The sequence below is a fragment of the Falco naumanni genome, chromosome W (assembly GCF_017639655.2).
Source record: "Falco naumanni isolate bFalNau1 chromosome W, bFalNau1.pat, whole genome shotgun sequence".
NCBI classification, from domain to species: domain Eukaryota; kingdom Metazoa; phylum Chordata; class Aves; order Falconiformes; family Falconidae; genus Falco; species Falco naumanni.
Window position 1 is genome coordinate 14,081,466 of NC_054079.1, and position 12,199 is coordinate 14,093,664.

The 12,199-nt window shown below is 38.5% G+C and overlaps 1 protein-coding gene across 1 annotated transcript in view; it reads left to right on the top strand.

Annotated features, from left to right (window-relative positions):
- Positions 1-12,199, top strand: part of LOC121080416 (ras-related protein Rab-3C-like) — a 184,877-nt gene that overhangs the window by 104,223 nt on the left and 68,455 nt on the right. Inside the window, 1 exon segment of the mRNA XM_040578436.1 lies at positions 6,028-6,045. Within this exon segment, the coding sequence (XP_040434370.1) occupies positions 6,028-6,045 (18 nt within the window).

Sequence of the window (12,199 nt, forward strand, 5' to 3'; positions counted from 1 at the left end):
TTAACTGTTGTGGCACAATGTATACCAGTTTTCATTAAGGAGCTTGCAATGACACTTCAGATTTTTCCTAAGTGACTATAGTTAATTTAGACTTCATTAGAGAAGACGAATAGTACAGATTATCCCTTCTAATGTGCATGTTTTAAATATATCAAGAATAAATTTTAGCAGCCATAATTTTTTCCCTCATTTAGATTCCTTTACTTCTGCAGAAAATTTTCAGTCATCTTCCATCCTGACTCTCCTATCTGATATGTCTCTGTGTTATCATTTTACATTATTTTTCAGAATGTTATTATTTTTACTGTTTCACAAAAATTGGAGGCATCGCTGCTCTTTCCTCACCAAATTAAATGTTGGTTTTCTTTCCCTCTTTGTCTCATGTCTCATTGCCATCTCCTATTCTAGATGATATTTTAGTGCTTGTTCTACACTTTAGTTTTCTACTTGTGTTTATTAGAGAAACAACTGCAATAGCCTGACATGTTACTTCCCTGCCTCACCTATCTGTGACTGCTCTTCCTCCAAAATAAATCAGTAAAATAAAACATATACCTGCTTCTCAACCAGCTTGCAGAGAGCGTCATAGTTCATCATCAAATAAGCTTGTATGTTGCTGTTGATATTAATAGCTGAGAGACATCATGTTAAGTCTGTTACACTAAAACTTCAGCAGGAAGAGTGAAGAAACAAGTGGGAGTTCATGTGTCCAAATCTTCCTCCTTACAAGCTTCTTAAAAAAGTTTCAAACTTTTTAACAGTCCAAATAAACTATGTCAACCAACTGGCTCACAACTAAGAGGAAAACAGTTCTTGAGCTTTATAGAAAATATTTCTTCAGAATACTTGAGCAGAGTACCATTTTTCCTTAATAATTTCTTTGCAAAAGAAATGTTATTCTCTTTGACCTTGTAGAATTGCACATAAAATCCTTGAAAGTACAATAAACATTAAGAGTTTATATTCTGCTTTTATTTTATTACCAAAGCCTTAGAATGCTATGAAGTGTTGGGGGTATTTCATAATGCCTGTAAAGCACCCTACATCATTCTGTCATAGCAATAATTAGGAGTAACTAAATATAGATGCATTGCTCTCTTAATATAATTCTTGTTTTTTCCTTGGTGCATGCCGTTAGCTGATATTCAGCCTTTAGCACAGCTGTTTCTCTGTGATGGAGAAATTTATCAGATCATTCAGTTATAATATAAACTTTTTCATTTACAAATGAGCATGTAGTATTCCCCGAACACAATAGAAACAAACAGGAGCCAGAGGTCTTCATGTGTATCAGTCAATAAAATTCTCATGTCTTCATCCTTCATCGAGGTCTGTGTTTGGTTTCCTCTCTTGGCTCTTTTCTGGCCCCAAGAATGAGACAGCTACAAACCAATACTATATTGCAATCCCAAATGTTTTGCTCTAGCCTACTGTCTGATTTAGTCCTTGGGCTTTTCTTCAGTGTTTGCAGCATGCTCTGTTACTGTCGAGTCTGAGTACGTGACATACCTTTGTTTTAATCACTGTATATTTAAAAAAACATGACCAAGGAAATATGAATAAAGCATGAGCAGAAGCATAAGGAATAAAGATATAAGGTAACACAAAGAAACACAGGATACCAGTGAAACAGTGAGAATTAGTGTAATAACTTCATTCACAGCACCCCAGCTGGCTACTCATTAAACAGAGACATCACTACACAGGATAACATCATGCTGCTTTTTACAAAGGACAGTTTGGGAGAATGTGTGGAGGTTACTGTTAGAAAAATGAAACGTTGGCCACAGACTGGAGTTATCAGTAATGCAGAGGTAAGGTTTGGTGGTGTGATGAAATATGGGAAACATGAGGGGTTTTGTACAGAAGTATTCTAACCAGAAGCAGTAATCTGGGATTTCACAGAAAGAAACAGAAGCTTTATCCCATTTGTTACAAAACTGAAAGAATATGCCAGATCATGTCAAGATCACAAGTTCAAATATGTGGATGTCTGACATCCAAATATCACACACTATGCTGGAGACCCTTAGGAAGCACTGAAAACAAGAGACTTGCAGTTCTCATGGCTTGTGGGCAAGCTCAAAAAGGACAGTTTAGTGTTTACAACCATTCAGTGTATCTGTGAAAGGCCAAGCAGAGCACAGCTCTAACCATTCTGTGACTATTCTGACAGTCCAAAAATAGACTCGTAAATCCATATTGAGGCACTTGAACAACCAACCTAGTTTAATAGGACTCAACACCCAAATCCAAAACTCAAGACAGTGTGACTCCAAATTTTAGATATCCTTTCTCTAAAAATTGTCATCAGCTTTGAAGTGTTACAGCACAAAATAGACTGCTAAAAAAACACCCAAACCAACCCAAACCAAAAACTGCTAGGATGCTACAATTAGTATCTGTCAGTGATTTAATGTATCAGATTGCAAGTAAAAATACTTCTCTTCCTCTTGTCCTTAGTCTCAGAATTAAAAGTCAAGTTCTGGTGTATTTGCTTTTCCTTTGTCCCCTCTAATCAAAGGCATTAGACCTCCTGCTCTTCACAGTGAGTCCTTGGGATGACCTTACTCCCTGCTGTGGCTTTGCAGTCAGCAATAAAATTCTTATAATCAGGATTAGAGCCCAGGTGTCCTGCTGCTTAGAGACATACACTTAACAGAGCAGGCAACACTGACTGTTTTATCATTGATACCTTAGATAAAGATCTGCACATAAGGAATGAGCTTGCAGCATGCCTGAGGTATACTTTTGGAAAAACCTGTTTGCCCCATCTTCCAGGGGTCAGGATAGAGGGCATTGTCTTCAGCTTCTTTCTGCAGTAGAGGGTCTCTCTCTTCCCCCAGCCTTTAGCATTTATACCTGCATTTAAAGTGATATGTATTCTTTTTAAAGCCCTGAACAAAGATGAGGGACAGAGACATATAAAGAGATCCATTTTGCATTGCCTACTGTTTCTTTGAATGAGGGTTTTATAACATCATTTATTTGATTGCTAGATATGCTTAAAGTGGTTGGTCAGAAAGCTTTGAACTTCAATGAAGTACAAAAAGCAAGCTGTTCATTTAATCAGCATATTTAATTCATCCTGCTTTGCATGCTGCTCCACAATGTCTTCTTTTCATATAAGGATTCTGTGGTATCTTCCTGCAGCACCCCTGCCCCTCTTCTGAAAGCAGCCAAAGATGGCTTTGTTCATATTGCTTATATATGCTATAGGCCCAACTCCTTGGTGTGCAGTGTAGCAGCTACTTCCCTCTCATATGTCTCTTATCTTCAGGTGAGTTATCTTTAAGTTCTTTTCACACCGACTGAGAGCATGTTCTTAATTTATCTTGCTTTTTAATATTTATTTTAGCTCTGAGTGACTAAGTGGGAAGTGAATCAGCAAAATGAGCTATGGTTATATTAAGGATTTATATCATTGGTAGGTGTCTTCTGCCTTTAGACATTTCTTTTTACTTAATACAGGTTATTCATCAGATTTGTCTTTAAGCAGCCATTGTTTAGAATCCAGTGAGGGATTTCTAATATTATGCAAAAATTTTAAAACAACCCTCAGGGCAAAACTGAGGAGAGGGAGGAAAGATTTTCTAATTTAGCAATCATATTTTATGAACAAAAAAATAGCATATTTGTTCTTGGCTTTAGTAAAATTAGGGATGTTTGTTTATTGTCTCAGAATCACTCACTTAAGTAAATATATATATATAAACATGTAATATAAATATAATATATATATATAAACATGTAATATGCAGATTACAACAAATTAATTTGTGTCACTTTTGGTGGTCTCTTTTTTTTATCTGATTTAATTTCCTATTTTAAATTAAGGACAGTATGGCACTTCAACCTTCAGAGATTATCTGCCACAGATGTTAACCCTTAGCATCTGTTCTTGCATACTCCACTTTACTGGACTGGTTTCAGATAACTCATCATTTCTTTCTCAGCCACATCATCTCTTCCATTCTAAGTCCTTCCACTGCCAGATGTCCAGAGGGTAGAAGTTAAAATTTGTTTATTAAATGATTGGTCTATTCAGCACTGCAGAGACAAATCAGAAAAGATAATATAGATTTAAACCTTGTTGTCCAAATTCTCTTATCTACTTCTGTGTGGAAGACTGAAGCTATCAATGCTCCCCTTGAGGCCATGGGATTGCCGTGGGAAGCATAGGTCCACAGGACAAGCCTTGTTCCTCTGGAAGCTCTCTGCATGTTCCCCAGGGGCTCTGTGGCCCTCAAGAAAAGAGAGCAGTTCAGTTGCATTGCAGTCCATTCTGCTTATACCCCCAAGCCTCCCACATCTGTGCTTCAGGACAAGTTGGCCTTGGATTGCATACATTCCTTTTTATGGACTATCTGAGAGGTAATCATTGTGTCTTTGAACATAAGCCCTGATGAGACTGAAACGCCTGGTTGAAATTTCTTCTCCTTTTCTGTTAATAGAGTATCACTGTGATATGGAGAAATAGTGTGAAATGGGGACAATGGACATCGATCGTGATTGTATATGTCTGCTCAAGGCATGTGGGTATGGTGACTGGTCATGGGTGTGGTGTCTGGTCACATAGGCACACAGCTTTGAGGAGACACCTACCCTTCTTCCTCTAACAAAGGGGCTATTTATAAAAAGGATGAGAAAAGGATGAGAGACATTCCAATGTTATCTAGAGGGAGTGCTAAGTCTCCTTGCTGGAGAAGATCAGATGGTCACAAGGACATGAATCACCTACAAACCTGCAAGACCACCACCTTCCAGGCAAAGGACTGATAAGCTAATTAACATACGAGGTGAGAGTAAGTGGGTTTAGGTAACGAATATGTATAGGCGTTAATTGAATATTCATTTTTTTTATTGTATAAATGTGAGATGGTTCACTTCGGGCATGCACGCTTGTGGAGGAGCGATCCCCCGTGCATCTGCGCGCAATAAACATACCTACTTTATAACTTTCGAGTTATAGAGTCTAATTCCGTACGTCATTAGTAGCACTCGAGCTTCTGGTTTCCTGCATATGCAAGCAGTAGCATTGCTTTTGGCTTCTATTGTCAGGAGTTTTAACAACTGTTGGTTGAAGTTTTACCTTTTTAAGAAAATAATGAATGCTGAGATTCTGCATAGCAAATTGAAGCTTCAGAAACGAGTAGAGTCACTGCATCTTAAGTAGTGGTCACTGGCTTGATATAGCCAAACTAAACACAAGGGAAGAAATAAGAGGTTTGTTAACCTCTTAAATTGGTATGTTCTGTATCTTTTTCTTTTTTTCTTTTTTCTTTTGTTTGTTTGGGCTTTTTTTCCTCCAGATCTGTTTTGTGGCAGTTGGGTTAGTTCTTAGGTTTGCAAAAAAAGACAGTTTGCCTTCTCTTTGAATACATGTGCTTACATTTGAGTGTGTTTAGTACTTATTTAAAAGCTTTTTCTGAACTTAAATAGTTAAATGATTCATACAGATCTAATTGCTGCAGCATTTAGGATTCTTACAAGGAATGCTTACTGATTTTAAGTGATCCACAGAATCCCATTTTTCTTAATTAAGTCCCTACCAGCACATGGTTTGTGGGAAATATAGGTCTCTGTACCCACTGTCCTATCTCCAGACTGGGGTTTCTACACATCTCTAATGGTGAGGAAAAGGCAAAGCTGGGCCTGCAACTTGGCCCAGGGTCAGGATGATGTCCATAGGATTTCCACATGACAGAAGATTGTAACACTGGCATTTCTCATCTGCTCAGCCTAGGAAATGTGCCCAGACTTCCTCAGAATTCTTCATATCTACCCATCACTTTTTTTCTTCACCTTCCTGGGGATGCTTGGTTTAGACTGAAACCATATGAAGGAATATGAGGAGAATAATACTTTGCAGCAGAGATGAAAGAGGAGAGGCCCTCTGCTCCTTCTGAGAAAGAGATCAGATGGTGGGAACTGTACAGGAAAGGGAGAAAGGAAGCCGGGTGGCAGGAGATGGTGTCATCTTGCCCCAGACTGTAACCCTTTTGCAGTTCTGCAATACACACACAGGTCTACTCAGCTGTTTTTGTAATCTGCCACAGGCTAAGTCCTTCGTTTTTCCTTCTTGAGTTAAAGGTAGTGAACATGCCTTAGGGGATCAGCCTTGGCTAGAAATGTTTCATACCAACAAAGCTTATATAAGTTCATTAGCTAAATGATCTTCTGAGTGTTATAGCTCTATAGAAACCTTTCTCTTGTATGAGATAAGTCTGCCTGGATGTGTTTGCTAGTTTACATCTGATGTAAACCTTCACCTAATACTGTTCTTCTGTAGACAAATCTTGTAGTATGTTAGTGAGTTATGAAACCTTGGAGACTGTGATAAATAACTTAGTCCCAAAATAGGATTACAATCAAAGTTTGCAATTTATTAAGCAAATAGAGGCAAGCAAACAGCTCTGGGTGCGCCGGGAGTCTCCGCTCCACCAAGACGCACACTGTACAAAATTTATTTTTGGTTTATATTTCCTAAACTAATACATATTCATAGCTATTTCTAAGAAAGGGTCGGTTTATGTAAACGGATCCTTGGAATAGGCGTGTACTTCGTGGCGCATGCTCTTTCTATCTCTGAGGGTCTTCTTAACCCCTTTCTGGTGGTCGATGGATGAAGTCAGCAGTCTTCCTCGGCTCACCCTTAGGATGACCCTAGATTTTATGCATACGCCCTGTAAACTTCTCTTACTTAACACTATTCAGTTAGCAGCTCAGCCAGCATATCAAGGTGTGTAACCAGATGTCCTTTATAAGATACAGAAACTAGGTATGTAGCCAGATGTTCTTTGCAAGATACAGGAACTATATACATTGATCACTCTGTTTTTCTTAAGTGTGTGGTTATACAAGGGTATGTAAGACAGAAGGTTACATTTCATCATGTGGTCCTAGCACTGTTCTATATTGACATGAATCAAATGAACACATTTCACAGAGACCTTGACAACATCCAAAGCTGTAGGTGAGACTCCTCAGAATAAATTTAGCTGCTACATTGCAGAAATCCATATCCAAATTAAACATATGAAGTTCCCTTTTGGTCAATGGCAAGAAACAGACACTTTTAGCTCATTACTCATCTTATTCTAAAGTAGTTGTCTAGAATAGACCAGATGAATTGCACCCAAAAAGACCTCTGCCAGCCCATCTATGTCAGAGATGTGAAGAGTGGTGACTCTTAACCTGTCTAGCTCTGCCAAGAGACATCTCTAATAGAGATGTGGTTATACGGGCAAAAGTTTTACTGCTTTATTTTGATTTGTTATAGGATCAAAGTTGGCAGTACATGATAGCTTATTATGTTCCAGGGCAAAATACAGTTTTGTTGATATATTTATGTCCACACTGGAAACACTTTCTGGTAAAGTGCAGTCATTTCCTGTACTCCGTGCCTGATGTCCAACTCATTCATTCATGCTTGTTTGCAATTGTAGGCTTTCATTTCTGGAACAGTACATAGGAAATGTTTTATTCTCTTGATTTTCCAGTACATTACTTTAGGAATCTCATTATCTTGTAATCCTCTACCATGCTGGGGATACAGAACAATTTAACTGATGAACTTCTGATTTTGTGATGCTTGCCCTTCTAAGCTTTCTAGCCAAAGATTCCTGTCTACTCAAGGACCTGTTTGATGTACACAGTTATGTACTCTGAAAGAGGTGTCTACCTCTAAAGTCAATGATGAAGTGTAAACAAGACAATATTAAACACTTCATTTTTATCATCAGAGAGAAGCTGTAACCTTAAAAATGTGTTAGCTAACATGGTTTAAACAGTATGTTTTAAAGTGCTCACAGTCAGAGCGAGATAAACTTTAATTTATGAAAGTTCAACATGAGCCTTTAGGAGAGGTTTATGCTGTATCTGTGTTCAGTTTTCAAAAGTGTTAGAAAGTTTCAAATCTAATCTCCACATTTTTTACTAAAGCATTGCATTCATGCCTGCATATGTTGCTGACAGCTTCCACTATACTCAGGATTTCCTTTTAGCTCTGGCTTCTGGGGTCAGGGACAAGCACTATACTTTTGTTTTAAGAATTGTGATGGAGAAAAAAATTCAAATATATAAAAGCTAGGGCTTGAGACGAAATTATATATGTATGTGTGTGTGTATACATATATATACATGGTCTTTTGATTTGTGAATCAGGTAGAAGCACTACTGACATTCTGAATGAATACACAAGACTTTCGTTGTTTTTACAATTTTATTCTTGCTTTATTTTTAATTCTAGAAATAAAATCTAAAGTCTAATACCTCCCATCAGCCTCCATGAGTCAACAGAAATAAACCTGTGGTTTACTTGCTCAAAGAGTGAGTCAGCAGGACAATCCTGACACCCAGTGCCAGGCAAGATGTACAGTGAAATGGTTGTTACTGTTGTCTTTGGCTCCTGGCACCTCACAAAATTAATTTTGATCAGCAGTGTCTCAAAAGCAAAGTGTGACCAGAGTAATTCAAAACTTACCTTCAGGGCCTCAATGAAAAAAAGGTACAATTATATAACTCATACTCATCTGATTAACCAGTATCATTTAACAGCGGGATTAAGGCAACTGCCATTTTGCCAATCCAGTTTCAGGTATCTGTGGGGAAAAAAAAGGCAGAAGCTCAAGTGTTCAGATGAAAATTAGGCCACACATATTCTGACTCAAAAATTCAGATCTCAAATCTTTTGTGCTTGCAGTGTACAGCCATGTAGGGAAATTACTTCCAAATAGGTATTGGTGCAAGGACACAATGGTGGAATCACATTTTTATTTCTAGGGTTCAAGTATAGCTCTGAATATTTCCTTTGCTTTGCTTCCAGGAAATAAGAAGATAAGTGCTGACAGAGTTTATACCAGTTCTGGTGTAAAATGTAGTATTACAAAAGTAACACATCCTTGATGTTATGGTAAAACAATGTGTCGCGACGGAGGGAAGACACAGTCACTCAATATGAGTGATCAGCAGACTTCGTTTATTGTCTCTTACAGTCACCTTTTATGCCTTCTTATAATTAGCTCATACGTATTACAAAAGTTAAGCTCATTATTGGTTAGTTGCCTAAATACCAAGCCTGCCCCTAGTTTATCTTCTGTAGTTATCTGTTCCCACCTGCAACATTCTTTTCCCACAGCAATCTTCCTGTTATTGTGTAACTTTTGCTTTACTTCAGATAAGCTGAGAGCGATGTGCATTTTTGTCCAGCCAGCTGGACTATGTCTATGTGAACTTTTTCAGCTAGCCAGTTATCCACAATTCCCCCGTTTTTATTTTGGGCGACATAGGCTTGGTTGACCATTTTCAATAACAGCGTTTTAACACAGGAAAATACACAGCCAACTTATAAAATCTCAGTTCAGAAGTATAATTCCTGAAATACTTGAAAAATAAAGTTAAGCTTGAAGCTTTAATTTAGATGCTCTTTCTGTTCCAGTGATATAAAAAGTTTAAGAAATTCAAAGGTAATTTTAAAGTTCTGAACATGGACTAATGCAAGCTCAAAACCCAAAAAGAAACCAAACTGATGTTTGACTAGGAATATTTGCAAATATTTTAGTGGAAAATCCCTGACCATTAACAATTTTCTGTCCAAATAACAACTGCCCTTATGCAACCAACCAGTCCATACATTTTCTGAAGAATACCTCATTGATATCAAAGAATTAACAAAGGGAAAAAATTAGTTCTAAGCTATATACATTCATAAGTGGATTTTTCAATAGTTACATACAGATTTACACACTAAGCCATAATGGCTTGTAGGCGATACACACAAGAAGAGTACCTTGCTTATCTGTCTGAATGTCTATGCTAAATTTGACAACTATGCCACAAGCCAAGCCTACATGGGTGCTATATGTTATGCACGTTCCTTAACAAACAGAAGTGTAATAGACAAAGTCCCAAGATCTAGTCCCCAACCTAATTATATTATTTTGTAGCCAATTAAGGAAAATAACACAAATGTGCATATCTACGTGTGCACATGACGTGCGGAAAGCAGACTCCACAATCTGTAAGATTGTAAAGTAGGTATGTTTATTCAGCGCTGGGCAGCACGGGGGAGTAGTCCCGCCAAAACCGTGCGCGCCTGATACGAAAACTTGCTCTGTTTTTATAAGACAACTCATTACATATTCATAATATGATGTAATACGCCTATACATATGCATTACCTATCCCCGCTTTGTATTAAAATTAGTTCTGCAAGTCATTTCCATATCTCTCTCCCGACTGAGTTTGCGCAGTGTCCCCTGGTGGTGGTCGTCAGGGGTCCTGAGGATGAAGGCAGGTGAGTCTTCCTCGTGACCCCCACATCTGGCGCAGGCTCAGTAACGTCCTGCTCTTTGTCCAAACCGCAGAACCAGCTTTGGCTTGTTCTTGCAAGGTTGTAATCTTTCTTTGGACTTATATGGTCATAAAGCTGGACTTATATGGTCATGAAGCCCTTTACTCCCGTACACCTTATCACAGTACCCAAGCAAACCGTGTAAGATTTGGCAAACAGCTTAAATTTTGCAACTTTTACCCTAAACAGCTAAACAGACTATTACAATTGTTAAACTCTACCCTATCTCTTACCCCCCCCCCTCTCTCAGTCCCCCCTTTTCAAAGAAATTAGTAAATTCTTTTACTCAGACTCGAAGTATTGATTAGATTCTAATTTTTGTCGCAGTTGATTTCTCTTCCATTCGCTATAGGAATTTCCAGTTCCCTTAAAACACCAAAATCCACAACGGACAGCTATACTAATAATTAAAAATAGAAAGACAATTACAATGATCATTACAAAGAATTGTTTTAACCATGTTAGATTGGGCAACCAGGATGTCAATTTCTCCCATAATTCAAAAAAAACTCCAAGAAGTGTTGTCTTGTGTCACTTTATGTAGAATATTTACTTGTTTCCTTATTTCTTGGAGGTCCTCGGTGATTCGCCCGCTCTGATCTGCATACATGCAACAATCTACATTGATCACAGTGCATACCCCTCCTTGAACGGCTAATAGCAAATCTAAGGCCATACGATTCTGTGATACTATTTTCGATAAGTCAGTAACTTCCTCCTGGAGTGCCAGGAGGGCATCAACTGTTCTATTTTCCACTGTTTCTATTACAGCTGAGATGTTTATTATTGCCTTTTCCAACTCACTAACCCCTAAAAACGGAATGAACCATCGCGCAAAACTGTGGAAACTCGTTGGTCTGTTTATGAGGGGGTTATTTACAACGTTTCGTTTTTTCCTTATGGGGGGTTGTATTAACCCGTCAATGATAGTAATATTGGGGACCAGACCTCCCAGAGTGCATGCTCCTCGCCATCCTATGGGCAAGACTTTATGAGCCGTTGTGCCACACAACCAATACCACCCTGTCCCTTGTGGGGTCGGGAGACCGGTATAGTTCAATTTCAAAAATCCCAAATCTCTACCTGTCATATTTAATGTACGACTTCTGTTACAATTTAGGTGTTCTCCCATAAACAGCCCTTTTCCCGAACTTACCAGGCAGTTATCCCCTAATATGCTGGTCTCTTCAACAGTTATTTTTAGTCCCCGTCTCCACTTAACCTGAGGGTCTGTGCTCCAGATTGTATTTCCCCAAAAGGAGCCATCTTGGCGGTTCATTAGGGAAACTGGCAGTGGGATGCCTATTAACGGTATCTCATAACCAGCATGTCTTGGTATTTGGGTACAGATCCAGCAATCTGTTTTATTTAAAATTTTGGTGATGTTTTGAATCGCCTGTACATACCAGTTCTCTCGCCAGGCCGCTGTGTCTATCACCTGTAAAATTATCAGAATCATGTTAAATTTAACCCACATCCTATCTTTTTAGCTTGAGCTTTAATGGCCCTTGAATTTCTGATGTCCAAAGCTTTTGTGGCGACTTCTTCACACGGGTATGATGAATCCAGGAATTCTGTTCTTTAATTTTGATTGCTGTGAAGGAGGTGAGGAGTACTTGGTATGGTCCTTCCCACTGTGGTTTCAAGGTTTTTTCTGCAAGAGACTTTACATATACATAATCTCCAGGTTGAATATCATGTACAGGCCCATCCAGACCCCTTCCTCGGGTCCCAATTACATGTTTTCCAATTTTATTGAGCTGTTTGCTCAATGCCACCATATAGGAAGTCATAATTTCGTCCCCAATTTGCATTGATGTCCCCTTTTGTATTCCATAGGGGCGT